Source organism: Dermacentor silvarum, chromosome 7, assembly GCF_013339745.2.
Source record: "Dermacentor silvarum isolate Dsil-2018 chromosome 7, BIME_Dsil_1.4, whole genome shotgun sequence".
Lineage (NCBI taxonomy): Eukaryota > Metazoa > Arthropoda > Arachnida > Ixodida > Ixodidae > Dermacentor > Dermacentor silvarum.
Window position 1 is genome coordinate 5,928,720 of NC_051160.1, and position 22,652 is coordinate 5,951,371.

General features: G+C 47.3%; 1 protein-coding gene and 1 non-coding gene across 4 annotated transcripts in view; both read left to right on the top strand.

Moving 5' to 3' along the window:
• The window catches only part of LOC119457477 (potassium channel subfamily K member 1-like), a 221,147-nt gene that overhangs the window by 115,749 nt on the left and 82,746 nt on the right, over nt 1-22,652 (top strand). The window contains exon 1 of one of the 3 annotated variants that reach the window (XM_037719056.2): nt 18,561-19,401. The exons of 1 other annotated variant lie outside the window; for it this stretch is intronic. In XM_037719056.2, coding sequence (XP_037574984.1) covers nt 19,071-19,401 — 331 coding nt within the window. In that variant the 5' untranslated portion in view covers nt 18,561-19,070. Of the gene's footprint in view, nt 1-18,560; nt 19,402-22,652 lie in introns of those variants that run through there. One more of the 3 variants, XM_037719057.2, reaches the window with a different exon arrangement.
• On the top strand, nt 341-413 carry Trnar-acg (transfer RNA arginine (anticodon ACG)). The gene has a single exon. It is a non-coding gene; the product is annotated as a tRNA-Arg (tRNA).

Genomic DNA, 22,652 nt, shown 5'->3' on the forward strand with positions numbered 1-22,652 from the left:
CAGCAGCGAGCAAATTGACCTTCATGCTGCGTCTCGCTTCAACGCGAACTAAGCGTCGAAAGCACAGCGCATACGAAGCTACCAGCACTCGCGATGCACTTTGTACACGTCGCAGATCGCTTTCAAGATATGGGCGCTCACGCGGCGTACGCAGCAGCCGCCGGTAGTGTTAGGCTTTGACCTTGGCTGAGCTTGAAGGGCAGATTTAGGGAACCAGGAGTTTTCTGGATTTGTGCCTATGATAGTAGAGCTATCGCTCTAGTAAAAGCAACCTCCGACATGCACTGCTGTGAGGACGCGCTGGATTCAAGGATGGCTGGCGAGGTGCCAGGCCGGCGCCGGGCCTGTGGCGCAACGGATAACGCGTCTGACTACGGATCAGAAGATTCCAGGTTCGAATCCTGGCAGGCTCGTCTTTTTGATTTTTTGAAAAATTTTATTTTTGATTGTTCTGTTTATTTGTTTTGCGCGGTAAAGCTCAAGCACGGTTTTGTCGAAGCATTTAAATGTGACAGGTGCTGCGCAGCAGATACGGTGCCCGGCATCTCGCGAAGCTGTAGGGAGCCTACATGCAATGCCGTTTTAGGGGGGTGACAGCCTCTGTAAGGGTACTTGCCGCCGCCAGCTAAATTGGCAGGTTAAAATCTGGGGCACAAAATGGCGAAAGACCAGCCGACAGACCACATTTCCCGCAACCCTTGGTGACGTGAAATTAACTTCTTTTAATAAGCTTTGGCCTCAGCAGCCAGAGACAAATGGCGCGTCTGAGCGCCGTACACGGCACGTCTACGTTTTAGTTAAACAGGCTAGTAAGGACATTCTTTATTACAGCACACTTCGAAAAGCACCCTTTATATATTATGTACAACTGGAAGGCAACGACAATGCTTAAAGGACAGCTGAATCACTTTTCAGGAAAAGTGAGCTTTCAACGAATTATTATAGTTTTTCACCCCCTGAATACGAAAATCATAGTTTAGCAGGCCAGAAGTCACCACTAGTTGCTTTAATTTAGCAAAAACAAGCTATAGCGTCTGCGGGAGACGCCGCGGGTCGCTTAACGGGCTCTGATGGCAAAGACGATCGTGACGTCATCTTGGGTATCGGTGAGGAGCGTGATTCGAATAGAGCGCTCACGTGAACCCTGTATTGACGCCATCCTCGTGCCCGGTCTTTCGCCGCTACGCTCGGCGCGCGAAGGGGGCGGAGCTTCAACGAAAGTTTAAACCGCGATTGCGGCGCTGCTACACGCATAATCGAGAACTGCAGGAGTTGAATTACACTGTGTCAGCCTTCCAAACGCCCGCAAATCTTCAAATTCTAAAACCTCTTCAGCTTTCCTTTAGTGCAGTTCACATTTTTGGCGTGAGATAATCCTACCACGAGCACGCCATCGTGCCTTATAACTTGTTGCTTTATATGTGTCGCACGACGTGCAATAGGAAAGTAAGTTTGATGTGTTAAAAAAAAAGGAAATGGCAACTAGTGTATTAAAGATGTATGTATGCTGGTTTCTCGTGCGCATTGGCGCAAAACTAAATTAAAGAAATTTAATAGATCGCGTGCCAACATGAGTACGCCAGAGCGTGACAAAAAAGGCAGAAAGACCGGGGACCGAAATGGCTACCCACCAAATTTGGCGGTAAATAGCGGTCAAAATGTTGGTGTTGTCACCACCCTAAAACGGCGTTGCATGTAGGCTCCCTACGAAGCTGTGATGAGCAGCGCTGCCAGCGGCGCTGCTGGCGTCGCACCTCCGTGGTGGACGAGAAGCAAACTTGTTCAAATATGTATTTGCAAGATAAGTTAAGGAGTATTGCGCGAAAATGTATTTGAGTGGAGTACTCACAAGTAAGGTATTTCGTTACCTTTAAAATACTTTCGTGATGCATGTTCTTGTGAAGCTCGATAGGAAGTACAACAAAAAGGTGCATTGCTAAAAATCTTTATTTGCGTGCAAGATGAGTGGCTTTTCCAAGTTTTCGGCGGAGAGCTTGCTTCAGTTCTTAAGAACATGACTCTCTCTGCTGAAAAGGAGGCTCCGCAGATGCGCTCGACGGGTCGGCGTCATTGCGTAGTAGGAGGAGTTCATGAAGCGCTGGGTACTCCAATGCAATTGTGACTGCCTTCGACTCATTTTCGCGCAGGTACGCATGCAACACATGAGCAGCAGAAACTATATTGTCTCCTACAGGTGCCGCGTGCCTTGTATTAAAGCTTGTTGATTAGCTGTCTCATTCTTTGCAATGCAACCCGTAAAAGCTATTAGTCAATGGTTCGAGCCCTAGTCACTTGGCATTTGAGAGACGCATATTTCGACGACGCCTGTAACTGTTGGTGACATCCAGACTACTGCAAGGTATGCAGCCTACCATCTAAGACGATTGCAGCCCTATAGCCAGGTTTGGCGATCGAAAAGGGCAGTTGTACGATGAAATTATGGCGGTGAAAGCTTAATGACCAGCCCTCAATACTTTTAGCCAGCTTCACCATCATCATCAGCCTATATTTATGTCCACTGCAGGACGAAGGCCTCTCCCCGTGATCTCCAATTACGCCTGTCTTGCGCTAGCTTCACCATCACTAGGCCACGATTCATCGAGTTGTGGCTATACACTCACCACTGTCTTCGCACGCATTCAAAATACGTCTCACTGTTCTCTCCCCTCCTTACTGTGACACTCTCTCGGTTTCCAACATTCCGCTGCCGCATGCAGACACTGCACATTACTGAGTAGCACTGACAATTGGGCGAGTTGGTAGAGATGCATGGCTTCAGAACGGCGCAACAAGGAAGACGAAAAGACGAAAGATCACACGAACACAAGCGACGACTCACCAACTAAAGTTTATTCCATATCACAGAGCAGATTTATATACAAACGTGATATGCTCTGTGATATGGAATAAACTTTAGTTGTGAGTCGGCGCTTGTGTTCGTGTGATCTTTCGTCTTTTCGTCTTCCTTGTTGCGCCGTTCTGAAGCCATGCATATTACTGCCTCCGTTCCGACGTGAGAGGGGGAATGTTTCTTTTAGAAGCGGGCATGTCTGTGCTACACACAGTCGGTGGACGTTCCCACCGCGCATTCCAGCTTCGGCCACCAAATTGCAGCAATCTTCTCAGGAATGCCGGTGATCTCTATGCTAGACTAACGCTGCCACATCGCCACTTAGCTCTGTCAGCGAAATGTCACCCATGATCTGCTCCCCTCGAGGGAACAACCGAACATTGTTGCTGAAAGCTGCGTGGCAACCGTGCTCGGGTACAAGATCTCATGGCCACCACGAGGCAGCTAGCGTAGCGGCATATTTTATGCCTGCATCTCCATAGATGTGCGGGGAGGGGACAACGGGGAAAGAAAAACTCGGCAGAAGTTGGGAGATGGGGGACAAATCCGCGCGGGTACTCGCTGCGGGGTTCCTGGCCCCTCAAGTCTGTGCATTCACAGCCTGATTGTGTTTAACAAAAGAATTGTGCCTGTAGCAGCCAGGTGGGTTTGTCTTGTGCCCCCTTACTGAAGGGATCGGAATTTTCTTCGAAATATTTGAAAGGATGAGTACGATATACTGTGAAATGCATTTAACTTACAGCAAAAATACTCCTCTCTCAAAGTATTTCCAACGTGCCGAAATACCTTGAAAAGTGTTTAAGATAGATTAAATCGAGTAGAGTATTTAATTTGCGTACGAGTCTGACGAGGAGACACCGACGAAAAACAGTCGGCGTCTGTCGGCGCGCAGTTAAGGGACTAGACAGTTTTATCTGGACGCTTACTATCTGTTCCGTTCAGGGCCGTGTGTATACGACACCATGGCGGGGATGCATGCACTGCGCGGGAACGCTGATGGCGCCGCTGTCTGAGCGGATGGTGCTGTCCTCTTGGCCCTGTTGTGCTAGCAATTTATACGTACATGTTTGTTCTTTGCTGAGAGAAGCAACAGGTACCAGTGCGTGGGAAAATATGAAAATATCTCTATATATTTTGTATATACAAAGAAAACCGTTGTTATTGCTGAATCCAGCTACGAAACGGAGATTCAGTGCCTGCAAGAGCTGACTCGAAGTGTGCGCCTTTGGTGTGCTCACTATTACTAAAGTGTACAAGAATCTAGTACACTCTGCTATTACCGTACATCACGCACCCACGCACAACATAAGACTCGACATCATTAAAGGGGTCATGACACCAAACCTTGATTTATGCATTGCACGTTAAACCATATGCGTCCCACAGCAAGGTGGCAAAATTTGAGCGCGTTCTGTGCTGTAGAAAATTTGTATTTGAAAATATTCACATCGCAGTTGAACGGTGTGCAGCAGTCTGTCAAGACTGACGGGTGCCGAAATGAAGTGCGTTCTGCGTGCTCGTCTCGGCGGTATATGCCTCGTTCCGTCTCCGCATGCGCGTCAGCCGCAGACAGTTTCTGCTGGCGTCCATGATTTGTGCTCTTCGTATTGCGCGAGTGAAAGAATTGAGGGCACCATGCAACGGCGGCGCCTTCGCTCTAGTACAATGCACACTCGCTGGCTACCGAGAGATGCCAGGGCTCGGAAATAGAAACGGAATTTTGAGGGAAGAACATTTTTTCTCGTTTTTTTTTTTCCCAAGGCGTACAAAGCAGAAAAAAAATCATAGGGCCCAAATCTGCGCAATGAAATTGATTACATTGATTTAAATTGTGCAAACGTTAGATTAGTGTCACTTTGTGAGTATAAACCTGCAGGCGACACATAGTATTTCATCTAGCTTGTGTAACATTTTTAATGGTGCTGATGTGCAGAATTTCTATCGCTTTTTGCTTATGGAGGCAACCAATATGTGTCACTTATTGCAGAACATAGAATCCGACCTTTGACGGCAAAAAAGCGGCAGTGAGGTGTGCAGTCCTATTAAGGCGCGGATTTTCAATTATCCAGAAAGAATTGGTTTGAAAGCTACTCAGATGCCATGCCTAGTCTTTCACGGACGTCTAGGTCGGTAAAACAGAATGCGTGGTTTTTTAAATAAGTGCTGACAGCAAAGTCGCGTGCTGACAAATAGCCTTAATGGCTCGAGAACACAGCGAATAGTAGTAGTAGTAGTAGTAGTAGTAGTAGTAGTAGTATATGAACCTAAGGGATCGGATGGAGAAAGCTGGTGTTGGCTTAACTCTCTTTCCCCTTTTGTTTGGTCGAGTGCTGGTGGACTCAGCACGGTCATGGTGCGTGTGTGCATGCGTCAGTGCTATCTATATATAGTACCGTGAGACCGCCACGTCGGGTTTCGGGGACGTGAATATTCTGCTTTTTCACGTCCAAAGCCGCGCTGCACTTGGCACGCGTTTTGAACTGGTCACATTAAAGTGTAACGTAATTAATTACTTGCTGTGTTGGTCTTTGCTTTTCACCCGCCGGTGAAGGAGAGGGCTTTTGAAGGGAGCCCTTCCTCGTCCTCTTTCAAACGTCGTTGCGGCGTTCGCTTGTGCCATTCGCACACATCATTGTCCTCCCCGCTACACGCTTCCCGCTTTCGAAATTTACCGCCTTGCTACGGGCTCACTCTGTACGTCAATAATGAATTAAAAGTCCATAAGCAAGTTTATATATATATATATATATATATATATATATATATATATATATATATAGCACAATTGGTAGTGCAACGCATGTGTAAAGCGGATGTTTGGGTCCGACTCGCACCGGCGACACGTTATCTTCTCGTCCACTTTTGTTTTTTTTTTTTTGTACAATTTCAACCACAACTAATTTAGCCGATGTCTTTCTTGGCTTCATTGTCTATTGCCTTTATCTGGCCGTGAGTAAGAAAAGTCGAGCCCCTCAGTTTCCCTTCTTCCCTCGTTTATGTAATCTTAAAAGGGCCCCACTTTCGGCGTTCTATATAACGGCTTCGCTTTTATGAATTTTTCGCATATACCTCTTTGAAGCTGTAGAGTTGATTGATTTCGCATTCTGTGCTTGGAATATATTCCCGCATTTAGGTCTGAGCGCGTTTCCGTGTCGGGTGAATGATGGTGACAGCCTTGTTGAACGAAGTGCGGTCTCCCGTGCCACCTATAGTGTGTTTAATGAGGTGCGAACTTGGGCGAGTCGGCACTTCATAGCAAACTTGCATAAAGCGTGTTACAAACGGGACAGATATAGGCAAAGAAACAGGTACAACAAATCCGGTGTTGTGTTTGTTGTCGTTGTTGTATTACTCGACGTGTTCCTTTTTTATTTGTTGCTGTATTGCTTCTAGAGAGGAGTGGGTGTGTGCGAGCGTTGCTCCTCACGGTACCGTTCACAGAAAAACCTATCGGAGAAATAGGAGCAAGAAAAGAGAGAGAGAGAAAAAAGAAAGAAAGAAAGAAAAATGGCACCCGCCGGAACCACACAGGGAAAGCTGAAACTGAAAAAAAGGTTGTGGTGATGCCATACACAGTAGTTTCGCACAGCCTGCAGAAAATCGGACGTGAGTGGACGTTGTTTTCACGGCCCCTTGTAAACTCCGTAGGTTGTGCTCCCTAGCACGTGAGCAGAGCAAAAGGCAAAAGCGAAAGACATGCATGTGGGAAGACTCGGACATGCAACGCCCTTTGTGACTTGCGCCACTCAAGTCATGTACAAGGTTCCGCTAAGCTGCGATAAAGGTTGCATTGGCCGAACGAGTCGATGTGTAAACGACGCACTCAGGGAGCATTCATCGTCTTTGAAGGCTGTAGCCGGTAGTATGGGCACCGTTCACTGTTCAGATGGCGCTACGGCATTTCATGTTTCATCCCAATATTGCTGACACCGGTCATTAGAGAGGCGATGAAAATTATACACCATTCCGAACGACAGCGGCTCCCTTATCGTCGCTCGTCTGAGAGGTATGCACTGAGGTTTGACGATATCAAGCTCACAATTGTTCGCGCTTCTGATATCGATCTCGAACGTGTGAATTCATATGCAGAGCATGCGCACTTTGATATCTTCACAAGTCGAACAGCCTTCTCTGGCGATAAGCGATCGAAAGTGTCACGGCGAATGTACGGAGCGTCTCTCCAATTTTGCTGGTTTTACGCTATCCGTCCCCAAGCTTCACTTGTAGATGGCGCATAGATCGCGCGCAAACTGCAATGCACGGTGCCTATATGCGCCTACCTGCTCACGTTACAAATTGCGAGTGCACCCCGCTCTTTGACAATGCAACGATTGTGAGCAAGTCTAATGACGGACGCGTGAGGGAAATCATATGAGGCTGCCCATATAAGTGCACAGTCAGCCACGTGCGTTAGTGTTCCGTCGGATGCTATAACGGAGAAAAAGATAAGTCGTCTTAGTAGGCGCTAGGCTTTTTTGGAACTTTCGCATGCGAATCTGTATGAGCCTTGTATCTACTTTTTGATTGCGCATGCGCGCCCCCTTCCTTGAAGCTATTCATTAAACTTCAGTTGTAAGTGAGCGTGTGTCCTGTCCACATCGTTTCCTTCCCTCCTTATACCGCTGAACGACGCAACATGACATACCAGCTGGCCCAGCAGTCAACGATTTTGGTAATCACGATTTTGTTGCTATATACAGTTCTTATTGTCACACTGTTGTGTGTCCTAATGCCAACGAACCCGTTCGGAGTTTCTGCTGGGAATACACTCTTCCAGGCAGCAGCTTCGGTACAACGAAGTGGTTTGTTGTATCTGTCGTTTATGGCGTGTTGATGAGGTGGGAAAGCGTCCCATATCTTCTGTCAGTTTGTCCTTGCTTCCCACTGGCGCATGATATGCCATACTTGTTTTACGTGCAGCCCCTAAAAAGGCGCGCACAAATAGTCTATAACAGATACCAACAGCAGCGCTATATTCTTGAGTTTTTGCGGGGCATCTTTCGTTTGCAACTGCGAAAACGCGTACTCGTGCATTCTCGTGACTTGAATAACTATTGACAGCATCCGTGTTGCGCTCAGGAATCACAAACGTGTAGTGTGCATATACGACACGGCGGAAGGCTCACAGAAATTTATTCTTTACGACATCTTGAGAGGATAGTTGCAGTGTTTTGAATTGTCAGGAATGACAGTGAAAAGGGGAAAAAAATACTCGCCATCCCGGCCCCGCGTCCAGCGAAGCTGTTGTCAATCCGCCACTACAGCTGCTGCGTATGCAATGCTTTATTGCGGATGCTTGTTTTGAGCTTGTTCTTTATTGTAACGTATGCTGTTCTGGGTTGTACGGGTGATTTCAATGAATGTATGCACCATTCGCTTCATTTTGCTGAAGGCTTGTAGTCTCTGCATCATTACGAGGGGGATGAGCCATTGCATTGTTGCTTGCTTACGGGGATATGAGCCATTGCTGATGAGGATAATTTTTGTTCACGGACAGGACACGAAAAATGCCGACCAACGAGTGGCCAACAGCTTCGTAGTAGTAAAAAATACCGCGTATATGCTAGCTTCGCTGCGAATGACGAGTAAAAGCGCGTAAGCATGGTGGCGGCACGTACCCTAGTAAACGACCTGCAAGAAAAATGTGACATTTGACTAGAACCGAAGGCGGTCACATACACTGCAAACAGTCATTATTAAACGAGTGTTTTTGGGCGTACTTATCATCCGACGCGAACGTACGAGCGGTGCGCTATTGACCCAGTTAATCGTAGCGGATGTTGCTGGAATGACTTGTGCCTTCTTGTGCAGAGTGTCGCGCACGTGCAGGGCATCTAGCCTTGGCTAATCGGCGTTCTTTCATCTGCGCCAGTGCGTCGCAGTTTTCAACGCACTAAGATGGAATAAAAATTAAACGACGCTTTGGTGAAATGCTTCGGTTAAACACTACGCAGAGAGACACAGTATGTCAAAAGAAAGAGAAGGACACCGTCAAAAAAAATGTCGTTAATAAATATTACATTTTGATTTCAGTAGTTTTTGCAGGCACTGCAATGACTTCGCTAGCTTAGACCATATGCTCTGGCGTTGCCCCTCGTTACGAGGCACGGAACAAATAAATGAGGACAAGTGGCTCTCCGCTATCAGGAGCCCCGATGCCGGGGCGCAACTATGGGCTGTCCAGAGGGCCCACGATGCGGCGGTCGGGCATGGCCTAACTGTCCCAACGTGGGAGCGGCCCGCTGCGCGCTGAGTCGCGTACCTCAGGACGTTCATTAAAGTTTTACATCCATCCATTTCGATTTCCGTACGAGATCTCCTCAGTCCATTCACTTCATTTCGAAGAGGAACATGATGCGTCCAATTTAATTTTATGTTCACGTATATGTGGAACGAACTGTTGACGTTCTTGTCCTTGTATCGCACAAGTTTTGTGTCATTTGTCTCGCGGTAAGGCGCACATAACTGTCCGTGTTCTGCAGCGCGTTTTGCAGCGTAGCGTGCCTGCCCGGCAAGATGCGGAGTACACAACCATGCGACCGCGGATCACGCTAGCTCCGGGATCGGCCCTTATTACTATTACACTGACTCGGGGATCGGCCCACTTGGCACGAAATCGACCGAGCAGACGCGCCAAACTCCAAGAAGGGAAGCAAAGAAAGCCTTGCTTTAATAAAATAGTTATGAGTTCGAAGGTGTTGCAGTGAGAATATTGAGGTGTACTAGTATTTGTTGTTTCATCGAGTAATTTCTTAGAGAACAGAGTCGATTTATTATATATGTGCGCTCCTGCGGTTACAAGGCGAAAGAAAAACGAACAAATTCTGCAAAAGAGCTAAAGACAGCTGTCGACTCAACACCACAAGTGTTGCTACAATGCCAGGAAGTGCGGCGCCGCCGTGTGTATAGCAGATGGTAAGCAAAACGCGTGTTACATAGGGACATCGGCAAAACGCGCGGAGGGTAGCAAATTAAGGGCTTACGCGCTTATACGTATACGATCACCACACGAGTGGGCATGGACTGGATGAACGCAGATTACCACCTGAGTCTAATGAAAGCCGTTTCGCACTAGAATACGTTGTACGGTGCACAGTACGGTCCACTCTTGGAGGGAACACGCGAGCGTGTGGCCGGCGGCCCGCGTGGCGCTAACTGGCGGTGAGATTTGCACGCGCGGCACATGCGCATAGGGTCGTGAGGGTGGCGCGTGCCCCGCTTCGTCGGCTACTTCTCCGCCCCTGTGCTCGGCAAGCGCTGGAGAGCGCATCTGTTTTTCCACGGTGCGATTTATCAGCCACCACTCTTGTTGCATGTCAGGTAATCAGCAAGCAGACACAAGTTTTTGTTTATTTGTTGCTTCAGTCTCTCGCCGGTTTTAAATCGACTCGGTCCTTTCTTGTTGAAGCAACGTCCGCAGAAGCTCCATAGTTCGGATATTTGCGATATCAATTGGACATGCAGTTTTATGAATATTATTCTGTTACACCAACACATGGGCACCCAATGAAATAGGGCGTGTATAGAACGACAAATGAAAGTAAACATGAAAGCGAAAATTTATTCATTTTATTTTTGGAACAGAGGGTATATGGGCCCAGAACTATACCCGCAGGACTTTAGGATGCAATGCTAGTGTGGTGGCACATTTCCATGCTCTGTAAAACTCAAAAAAGAAAAAAAAGAAAAAGCAATCCTGTGCAAGGAAAATGGGACCAAGCGCTGCTCTCAGCTGAGGAAATTTACACGAATAATGGTTCTGGAGCTACCCCTAAATGTGGTTATTCTGCAAAAGTAATAAGGAAGCCTGTCACTTCCGCAACCTTGTTCCAATGCTCACCGATAAGCTAGTCACATGTTTCTCACATACTGCTCGCATCAAATAGCCACTTTTCATAACAGACAAGGCCAAAGGCAGCGAGCATACCAAGCTTGCCCTGCCAACCATAAAATGTCCGCCTATTCAACAAGCCGGAGGCAGGGCTGTTGTCAGTTGTTTCACACGGTGAAAAAAGAAGTCGGAAGGGCCAGCGCTTAAAGTTTTTTGCCAGGGGCATTACCAGCGCTCGCTAGCGCGCGCCGAGCGCCGAGGCGGAGAAAGAGCAGACGACGCGGGACACGCGCCGCCATTATGAATCTATGCGCATGCTCCGCGTTTCCAAATCTCGCCAGGAGTTAGCGCTCCGCGAACCGCCGGCCACACGCTCGCGTGTTCCCTCTAGGAGTGGACCGTACCGTACCTTGTAGCGTCTTTGCACATACAGTAGGTGATCGAGACATGTAGTCACAAAAACATACGTAAATCGCAACCAGAAATCCAGGTTCGATAACGCCGCGCTATACAGTGATATTGAAATATCAGTCGTGCCGGTAAACACCCCTCCCCCCTCCCCCCCCCCCTTTTTTTTTTAACGTGGCAGGCTTCGATGACTTCCCGTGAGTATTTTTCCTAGAATCAAAACGTAGGGCAACGGTCTTGTATCCGCAATGACGGATGTGCTTTAGTAAGCTTCACTGCAATGCATTCGACCAGAGTGGCAAGATGGGCTTGTTGGTTCATCATGAAGGCAGTATTTCAGCGCTTAGTAAGGACGAGGACAAAGAAGGAGCAGACTCCTTCTTTGTCCTCGTCCTTACTAAGCGCTGAAATACTGCCTTCACTGCATTGCAGCTATGCAACGCGGTGCATTATGCACATTGCATTGCGGTGAAGCATACTGATAGCGGAATAAAACTAGCGGCCGCGCAGTGAAGCATACTAATAGTGGAAAGGCCAAACCGCTGTCCCGTATAGGACGGGGCCTAGTACGAGTTCCTTAATTATGCACGCGTCACCTCGGGTCACAGTACGAGGACTGAGGCGTCTGAAAAGTGTACTGGCTGGCCTGCACAGCTGTTTCTGACGTGGCTGGGGAGATTTAAGTGCTGGCTTCGCCTCCTAACGCGCCCTGTGTATGCGACCGTCACGGGGTCTGGCGCGAGTTCATTGATTATTCACGCGCGCACGTGCTCGAACTTCCAAGCAGATTCGCAAATTAGTCAATTTCTTATTGTTTAGTTTTCATGTTTCAAATTTCTGCCTTTTAGTTTTTAGCGCACTTTGTTCTCGTAATAACAACGTGGCTTTATTCCTCGTCATAAAACTAGCTTACCCGCAAGGAAGTCTCCCAATTTAATTTCGGCGCAGTCGGCTTAACAGACAGCTCGTGATGTAGTACGCCTTAATAAGATGGGCAACGAAGACTCTTCTCTGGTGATAAAACCACGCGCGTTGATTCGCCTTGATTTGAACGACCATTGGTGCCGCCAGTAGTTGGACACAGTTGTGCGTTGCGGAGAAGCGCACTTGCGAATTAGTTGAAGGCTAGTCTTGAACGGTGTGCTCTGTCGTCACATTACATACTTCTAGAAATGACAAGTTGACAATTAGTGCACCTTGAGTACCACGTCAGGCGATCAGCCAGGCTAGCATCTCGAGCATATCATTAAAGGTAGTATGCGTGTCGACCGTGTTCAGGAGGCGTTTACTGTGCAAATTTGTTATCTATAGGTGTAATCGTTGTCACTCATGTGGAAGGCTTCCTCGCTTTTGTTTATCTATGCCTCAGAGCAACATGCAAAAGAAAGGTTTTCGCTCGTTTTACCCAACCCCGTTGAAACCAAGCCAGCCACATTTTAACTGCCGCGGTGTCTCAGTGGCTATAGGGCGTTCTTCTGCTGAGTACGAGGTCACGGGTTCGATTCCCCGAAAGCGGCGACCGTATTCTGACGGGGCGAAATGCAAAAGCGCTCGTGTACTTATATTTAGGTGCATGTACGCAACGTGGTCAAAGTTAATCCGGGGCCCCCCGCTACGGCGTTTCTCGTAGCATATGTGTTTCAATTGGGATGTTGAACCACCTTGAATTTAACTTTTTCTTTCCTTCTTTCTTTCTTTCTTTCTTTCTTTCTTTCTTTCTTTCTTTCTTTCTTGTGGGGTGCGGGATGTGGGAGGCAGTAAGGATGGGGTAGTCAAATAAAGGCTCAAATTTTCGTTTACGCAAACCAACTAAACTTGTCCGATTTTCTGTTTGCCAGGGATCGATATTCGTTTCGCGACTCTAAAGTAATAGCGCCGTGGGCTGAGGAAATAAGACGCTGTCATCCAATCAAACGTTATCCGATTAAGGCTCGGAGCTCACATTTAACGCGTTTCCAGCGCATCCTGCAGCGTTGTGAACGACCGGGCACGCTTACCAAGTGTAACTTGATTTACGTCTCACTTCTAGCGCTGGCGGTTCAGCGGGGAGCGTGTCGTGCTTGTTTATTTCTACAACGTCTGCTCCGACCTGATTTGGGCGATGTGTACATCCGCCTTTACGGGAGATTCTTTTTTTTTATGTGGAAACGTAAAAAGCTGGGCTACGTTATAGCCGGCTATTGTTGTTGTCTTAATTTCCTACAAGAATTGCTAGTGAGAACTCTGGCCTTGCGTTTGTTCGTCAGACGGATCTATAGTATACCAAGGAGGACAGTACGTGAATTTGTCCAGTTGTTCGTGTGGCGATTAATTAATTACAATCAATAAGTCCTTGCTAGCTGTCACAGGGGTGGGGAAATAATATGCAATACTATGTACAAAGCGGTTTCAAACGTTGCTGAAAAGTTTCAACTGATGACATTCCACAAACACATCAGAATCGAGCGTACACCGTTCGGAAATTGTACGTGCCAAAAAAGAAACTTTGTATCCATTAACTCTTGTAGTATAGGGTAAGATGGCACAACGACGATTAATACTGCGGGGACAGTCTTCCTGGAGGGTGCAAATATAAACTAGGCCCTAAGTTTAGCGTTTTATTATCCAGCTGATACAGAAATTCCGGGCCTGCAATCTGTCTATGCACAGACAGTTTTTGAATGTTAGCCCAGTGAAGGAAAGCAGCGACCGACTGCATTCTCTGAAACCATGAATAAATGAACCTGGCTGTTAATCGTTGGATCCGTTCCAGCTCATTAACTAGTTTTTGACTGTGGGGATCCCAAATTATGCTAGCCTACTCTAAGGTTGGTCACACTAGCTTTGTTTCAGGCATGACATGCCTTAATTTTCGTGTTAGAACACCCAGCTTGCGTTCAGACGCACCACCGATATTTTCAATGTGTTTGTTCCAGTTTAAACTTGAAGTCATTGTAACGCCGATTCAATTTAACTGAGTGGATCACCTAACTGCTTTATTGTTGATTTTATACGCAGACACCAGTGGCTATTTATTATTTTATACGATAGGGGCGAAATGCAAAAACGCCCGTGTCCCGTACATTGGGGGCACGTTAAAGATCCCTTGGTGGTCAAAATTAATCCGGAGTCCCCCACCACGGCGTGCCTCATAATCAAATCGTGGTTTTTGCACGTGAAACCCCAGAATTCAATTCAATTCTTATTTGTACACAGTCAGTTTTGTCGAGATGAATTCTCACGTTCCATTTTTCACACCACTGTTCAACCGCTCTCAAAGAATCATTGAGCAAAACCTGGTCAGTGACACTTTTCACGCGAGAAAATAAATCATCAGCAAACAGTCTCGCATAGCGAACACCTTTTGCAATATCGTTCATACGCAACAAAACGCTCCATTAGTTAACATTGCACTCCATCTAGTGTTATTTTTTCTTTAATTTCAAGAAATCTCTTTGAACACTTAAGGAAATAAGTGTCTGCATCCATGCGTAATCGTTGCGATTTGCTGCAGTTATAAGGCAATATTTTCTTGAAACTTGTCAGCTTACGAAGTCACAAAGACGAAGCTAAGGCAGAAACACGTACTGCTGTTACGACGTAGTACACCGGCCACCACTGTTCCCGCCACGCTGGCAGAGCCGCCATGTTTAACTCGCAGCTCCCGTTCTTGAGTAATTTTTGTTCCTCGGTCATTGTCCTGCTGTTGTGTCTGGCAAAGTTACCTCAACCTGTCTAAAATATTTTCATTTCTGAAGCTGACGCCCGTTCCGAAGGATCTTAATAAAGTTTTATCATACCATACTGGTGCTGCAGCGTTAAATTTGTTTGTCTTTATTAGGTAAGTTGAAAGGAAAACAAAACAGGCTTGGTACCATAATGTTGACGGCTACTTCTTCTTCACTTCATATTTTAATAGAAGAGATGCAATAAAGGTGAAAATAAAAAGTAAGACAAGCACCAATAGGGGCGGAGCTTCTTGTTATTTTTAACCTGCTCTTGTCGCCGTCATCGTCGTTGATGCTACTGCTGCCGTCAGGCGCGCCTGGAATATTGAAATGAGCATGTGGTTTTAACAAACTTACCTGTTACAGCTCTAGACGAATTCCGATAAATAATAAACCGCAGTTTCCTTTGCCTATCCTCCCGGATTTGTCGTGGCTGTTATTGCTGCTGGGTCGGTCGGTATATCGCAGCGGATAGATTCGTGGATCTGATAAATGCGAAAGTTGTATGTGCGCCGAAGGCAAGTACCACAGCTAACGGGCTTATACAGGGTGTCCCAGCTATCACGCAGCACGATTTAAAAAGAAGAGGAATGGCGTTACGCGAAGGAAACCTAGTGCGTATTGTTTCCAGTACAGTGGAGTAGCCGCCAGTAATTTTTTCGTTACTGAGATTTAATTAATTAATTGTAATTATCTAACTCGAGAAGTGCTGTCGTAATTATCAAAGTGTCAATGAGAAAGTCGTACAGCAGCATGAAAAACTCCCGATACAGCTTTCTGTTGCTCAATACGTGCTACATAAATGTGTTTTTCCGAGTTTGAAAGAAGCCCGCGAATACACACAGAATTGCCGCACAACTGGCCGCTCGAGGCACTTTCGCGTGTATTCGCGGGCGTCTTTCATGCTCGGAAAAACACTTTTATGTAGCACATACTGGGCAGCAGAAAGAAAGGAGACGTTAAAGAATTGAAGAATTATAGACCCATTAGCTTGCTTTCAGTATCGTATAAAATATTCAGCCAAAATAATTTCCAATAGAATCAGGGCAACACTTGATTTCAGCCAACCAAGAGAACAGGCTGGCTTCAGGAAGGGATGTTCTACGATGGATCATATCCATGTCATCAATCAGATAATAGAGAAATATGCGGAGTACAATGAACCTCTCTATATGGCTTTCATAGATTATGAAAAGGCATTTGATTCAGTAGGGATACCAGCAGTCATAGAGGCATTGCGTAATCAAGGGGTACAGGAGGCATACGTGCATATCTTAGCAAACATCTACAAGGATTCCACAGCTACCTTGGTTCTCCACAAGAAAAGTAGAAAGTTACCTATCAAGAAATGGGTCAGGCAAGCAGACACAATCTCTCCAATGCTATTCACTGCATGCTTAGAAGTATTCAAGCTCTTAGACTGGGAAGGCTTAGGAGTGAGGATCAACGGCGAATATCTCAGCAACCTTCGGTTTGCAGATGACATTGTCCTACTCAGCAAAAGTGGAGACGAATTACAGCAAATTATTGAGGACCTTACTCGAGAAAGTGTAAGAATTGGGCTGAAGATGAATATGCAGAAGACAAAGATAATGTTCAATAGCCTGGCAAGGGAACAAGAATTCAGGATCGCCAGTCAGCCTCTAGAGTCTGTAAAGGAGTACGTTTATCTAGGTCAGTTACTCACAGGGGACCCTGATCACGAGAAAGAAAATTACAGAAGAATAAAATTGGGTTGGAGTGCATATGGCAGGCATTGCCAAATCCTGACTGGGAGCTTACCACTGTTGTTGAAAAGAAAAGTGTGCAATCATTGCATTCTACCGGTGCTAACATATGGGGCAGAAACTTGGAGGTTAACAAATAAGCTCGAGAACAAGTTAAGGACCGCACAAAGAGCGATGGATCGAAAAATCTTAGGACTAACGTTAAGAGACAGGAAGAGAGCGGTGTGTATCAGAGAACAAACGGGAATCGCCGATATTCTAGTTGACATTAAACGGAAAAAATGGAGCTGGGCAGGCCATGTAATGCGTAGGATGGATAACCGGTGGACCATTAGGATTACAGAATGGATACCAAGAGAAGAGAAGCGCAGTCGAGGTCGGCAGAAAACCAGATGGGATGATGAAGTTAGGAAATTTGCAGGCGCAAGTTGGAATACGCTAGCGCAAGACAGGGGTAATTGGAGATCGCAGGGAGAGGCCTTCGTCCTGCAGTGGACATAAGATATAGGCTGGTGATGATGATGATGATAATTATGATGATGATGATGAGCAGCCTAAAACAGCAATTTCTTAGTGCCTAAACGTCCGGTCTCTAGTCAGTATCATTCTTCCCTCGAGAAGCATTGTATAGCGCCTTCGTCCTCGTCACGTGAACAATGCATACTGCAGATTTCGAGGCATAGGTTGTGAGTGGTGTAGTGCATAAACATAAAAAATGCATGAGAATAAAGTTGTGAATTATGTGGTTGATGAACATTGGTGAGATTACACGTTGCGTAGGATGAAAGTAAAAAAAAAAATGCTACGCATCGCCGTTAGTTGTAAATCAACTAAATTACCGTTGCACGAAAGCTTCGTTTCACGTAGGTTTGAACATGCGCGTTGGATCTGCATAACTTTTCTTAGAGCGAAGTCATGTGGCGGTTCAGTGCGGTGCCTTTTGGCGCGTGCTTCATTCATTCAGGTCGGTTTCGTATTTCCTGGATCATGTGAATCGTTTGATGCTTATTGAAAGCTAGACTATTATTATGCCACATACTGTTTGGTTTAGGTTGCCATTCCGTACGATATGGAACACAACTTAGTCGTCATTACAAGCGACATTATGGCTGGGAGGGACACGTGTCTTGAGGGCACAGGCGTTCCCACGATTTCGCTTTTTTATTGGCTCGCACTAGCTGTACGCTCCGCTCCAGTTACACGTTCTCATAAGTGGCCGGGTTTGTTTATCTATTCCTTCTTTTTTTTTTTTTTTTTCTCCTCCCTGAAGACGGGACACCAGAGGAGTCTAGCTTCTGAAAAATAAAAGCGTGCGTGCGTGCGTACGTGTGTGTGTGAGGGGAGAACGAGAGAGGGGCGTTCAAGGATATGCAATTCACTCTATCCTTTCGCTTCTCTACACAGGATGATGCAGTTGAGGTGTTGAGGCAGGAGGGGCAGGGTTTAGAGGTGTCGTTATCATGGTAGCGTTATCATCTCGCTTCTAAAGCGACCGACACCGACCGACCATCATGTTTATTCGATTTGTTCTTAGCATTGGGGTTTCACATAGTTCGGAATGTGTGCAGGTTCCCGCTGGCGTCACAATTGCGGGAATCAATCTGAGATTGCGTTTGGCTATATCAAAGCGAGGCGTATATGAAGGCCAAAAAGAGAAGGAAAACGTACCCGTGGTTGTACGATAGGTTCGGCTGCGACGTGTTATCAGTGCATGCGCAAATGCCGGAGGCGTGAGGACCTTCTCCCCCATCCTTCTTTCCAGAGATATTCCTGAAACCGCCGTCGTCATCCTCTTCCCTCCACTTCTCTTTCCCACTCTCTCTCAATATTGTCTTTCCTTCTTTCTTTTTGTGCCTGATTGGCGCTGGCTAGGCGTGCGGGAAAAACGGCGCCTGTTTGCGAAAGGGAAACGCGGTGAGGAGAAGAGAGAGCTGGCGCAAGCTGGCGGCTGCTGTAATCGGACGGAGGAAGTGACGTTGCTTTGCGCTCGCTGCTTCCGAGAGTACCCTGCCGGGGTGAGGGCGCCACTTCCGCGCCGCTCTAGAAAGCAGACGACGGGCGGCCGGCGGCGGTCGTCTGCTCGGCTTTCTCTGAAAAGGCTGCGACAGCGGCTCGGCCACGTCTGCTTTCGCGTTTCGTTCGTACCGCGTTCGTTCTTCTGCATCGACTGTAGCAGACGACAACCGCTTTTCCGCAGCCAACGAGAGAGACAGTACACATCTGGTGCACCCCTGTGCGACGAGCTATTATGGCCTTTCACTTTCAGAAACTGTTACTTAGGTTGATCTTTCACCGCATCTCTTGACCGTTCGGTCCGCCGCGCTCAGTTCCCGGTGCTTCTCTCGCGTTTCGCTTCGTCCCATCTGCTCCCGCATTACCGCACGCTCCGGCGTTGTCTGCCTGCGTTGACCGACGACTCGCCAGCCTCTCGCTGCAGACGACAGCTGTGTGCAACAGGTTGAGCGGTAGCCTTGCCGACGATTCGACGACCGCCTGTGCGAGTGGGTGTTGTCGTTGCTTCGCTATCGAAGACGGAGACACCGTCTATGATGGACCGTAACCTCGAGATCGGAGGCGGCGAGATGATGATGGTCACGGACACGCAGAAGCTCGTCCTTCCCCAGAGCACGGAAAGCCTGGTGAAACCTATGGGTTACGCCGGCGGCGGCGGCAACGGCAAGTCGGCGCACTACAAGCGCCTGATGGGGATGCGGCGGAGCAACTTCCTTCTCGTGCTGCTCGTGCTGATGCAAATGAGCTACTTGTGCTTCGGCGCGTTCATGTTCTGCAGCTTTGAAGGACCGGGAGAGCAGGAACTGAGGCGGCACCTCAAGATGTTCCGCGCGGCCTTTCTGAGAAACTTCTCCTGCCTCAACGGTGAGCTACGTTTCTTTTTTTTTTTTTTTCCTCATATAGCAAATAACCGGAATGGTTGTAGATATTTTATATTTTAGCTACTATTGCGTGGTAGTGTTATAGTTCAGGCCTACGCATCGATTTTTTAACTTTGCCGGGGTTCGTAGAACCGCAACATCGTTGAAAGCTACTCAGGCGATGGTCAAATCAAAAACGACGATACCATCTTCGTAACTTTTTCGCCAACTATCTGTCGTTCGTAAAGTTACGCCCGTAGCTGCCATGTCGTAATGAGACAGATTATGAACTTGATCAACTCAAGCGGCTCATACTGCGAGGCATTCTCTGGCGCGGAGAAAGTCGACTCGGTGTCTAACCCACGAAGCGCGTATGCGCAGCTCAAGTGTCATTACGGGCTCAAAGGCCATGCAGCCAAGTACTCTCCGCGCGTACAAAATGTCAAAACGTCCGCGAGAGCTCCTTGCCGATTTTTATTTTGACTGAGAAACGGTGCTTACCGGCAGCCTCGTCTTCTCACCTCTTATCCTCTGACGTCAAGAGAGGAGCTGTCATTTGCGGGATGGCTGAAAACCCGTTCCTCTCCACTTGTTGCAGGTTGACCCGCTTTATTATTGAACATCTGCATAGAGCGCTCGAGTGATGCGCTGCATTGAATGCGAAGATTTATAATACCACTACAGCAGCTGCGAAGCTTAAGGTATGCCGAGGCCGGGTGGTATCCGCGGGACCGTTGCTGCTTGCAAATGTCACTCAAACCGAGCAAACCCGCCGAGGTTTCTCAGTTGCTGTGTCGTTCTGCTGCTGACCAGAAGGTCGCGCGTTCGAATCGCAGCATGCGGATGGGGGCGGAATGCGAAAACACTCGCGTATTTAGGTGGGCGCTTTAGAGCAAATGTTTGGAGACCAAAAATGCCGCGAAAAAAAAAAGATTTTTGTTTTTATTTTGTTTCGTCGCAGCCTGGGTATGCCGCGGATGAAATGAAGTAGAATATTTTACGAGCGCGTGTTTGACCAATCCAATGTAAATTACACGTTGCATAGCAGCGCTAGAAGTTTTTTTTTTTTTCCTTTTTTTTTTTTTTGGCTGACCCCGTCACCTATACAAGCTTTTGCTCGCGACTGTCCCTTAAAGAGCACCGAAGGGGTTGTAATTAATCTACCCACTACGGCATCCATCATTACCCATGCACTGTGCAGTCTCGGGACGTTAACGACACAATTTTAATTTATTCAAACCGAGAGCAGAAAAAGAAACGAAAGGAAGGATGGAAGAAACTGTTTTTATTCTTCTCAGCGCAACCTTCATGCGCTAATTAGGGAGCTTTACAAGTTGATGTCCCAATGTTAGGGGACGCTGCCGGCCTGTTGTAAAAAGAACGCAAGAAGAGTACACAAGAACAGGACCCGTCCAATGGCAAGCAGCACGTGCACGAACGAAAAGCTTCATGAATTCGGTCCCTGAAGTGAAGCTTGGGAGTGCGCTACTGGGGAAACTTCACTACTGGGGGAAGTTTGGATGCCTGCACATCAGGTGCATGCGACTGGAGTTGACACCTCGCGAAACTCCCGTTGTTTCATTTAGACGCGTTATAGCCCCGTTCAGTCTTCAACGAAGCAGTAGCTATAAGGTCGTCAATCGAAGTATACCTGAGACAGCAGCCACTCGCGCTGTATGCACGAAACGCAGTTAAATCACCGGCTTGCGGCAAGCCAGTGCGCACGGCATTATTAACAGCGTGTCACGCGGCCGGGCGATTTATCGCACGGCGGTCTGCTCTAGCCACCCAGCTGTGCCGTGCCTCATAGGAAGAGCTCAGCTGGCGCCTACCGGCCTTCCCGCAGTGCCTTTCAGCGCTACATACAATGAAACTGCGTGCGAAGAGTGATCGCGCAAATTTCGAGAATGGCATGATAATAATGTGCCACTCCCGCTGCGCGAATAAACGCGCAGATTTTTTTTTTTTTTTCGCTCGCGATCGTTCCCTTCTCGCCTGTTCACTAGGTCGCTTCGTGCATTTTGCTTTTGTTCAGTTCATTATGAACAGTTGGTTCACAATGAAGAGATGCACCTTATCTCGTCGTCGGCGTTATACTTTGTCACGATAAGAAACGTGAAAGTACGCTCTTAGTGGCAAATCTGGCACAATCTCAAGTAAGCTCGGCAACCGCTGTGCCTATTTAACGAGGCGGCCTTCTTGTCTCGGTAACTTGGCGAGCTCGTATTTTTTGCCTTGAGCATAAAGAGCAGCGCCTCGTGCGGTCTCCTTTCCTTTCTCGTCTCCGGCATCGTTCTAAGGTGAATCGCCTTCTGAGAGAAACCAACTATAGCTCAACGTGGAACCTTTTCGCAGTTCCTTAATAAAGATAAAGACTGCGTGCGCAGATCGACAGTGTTTGCGAATCTGGCGAGCCGATCGGTCAAATATTGGAAGTAGTGTTTATGTTGACTCTGAATTCGAAATGTCACATTGATGACCTACGTCGACGAGATGCTAAAGGTGACGGCTCCGTTGATGTTAGAACTGTCAACGCCGTGCGCTCTCTGAACAATCAGTGCACGTCATGCTTCCCTCTTCTATACATATACTGAAGTATACCAGATGCCGGGAAAAAGATGATGTCGTGCGTGGAGTATGACTAGCTGACTTTTGAAAATATCGTTCCATTGCTTCGGGCGAAGGTGATTAGACAGAGGTAAGCATCTGATTAATTTGGCCACCTGTGTGTGTGTGTGCATGTGTGTGTGACACCAGCTTGACACTAGCATCTGGGGACACTAGCTTTCTCAAACTCCGCCCACCATCGCAATGCGGCCGCCGCGGGCTGGAAATCGAACCTTCGACCTCGTTCTCAGAAGCAGAACGTATACAAATGGATTGATACGCCTCGTAGACTCTGCATAAACTTAAAATCGGCGCTACGCTCCTGTATATGCGTCCGTCTTTATACTGTGTCTATAAATTGTCTAAAACATTTAACCCCATTGCGTCTTCATGTAAGTGAAAAAAAGCACTAGTATCTCCATCATCTCCTCATCTTCGCTATTGTAAAAACTTAATTTCATTGCTTAAACGCAGATGAAGATCGCACTATAGTACGTGTAGTACAGCGCCATGTGGCTGCCGCGTCCGGTATTATCACGCAATCTCGGTGATTTCGAAACACGCCTCAAGGTTGCTTTCGGCCGTCTAGGACGGCACAGAGGTCTAGATCAATTTATTGTCAAATTTATCGAAAGCGGACGACAAGAA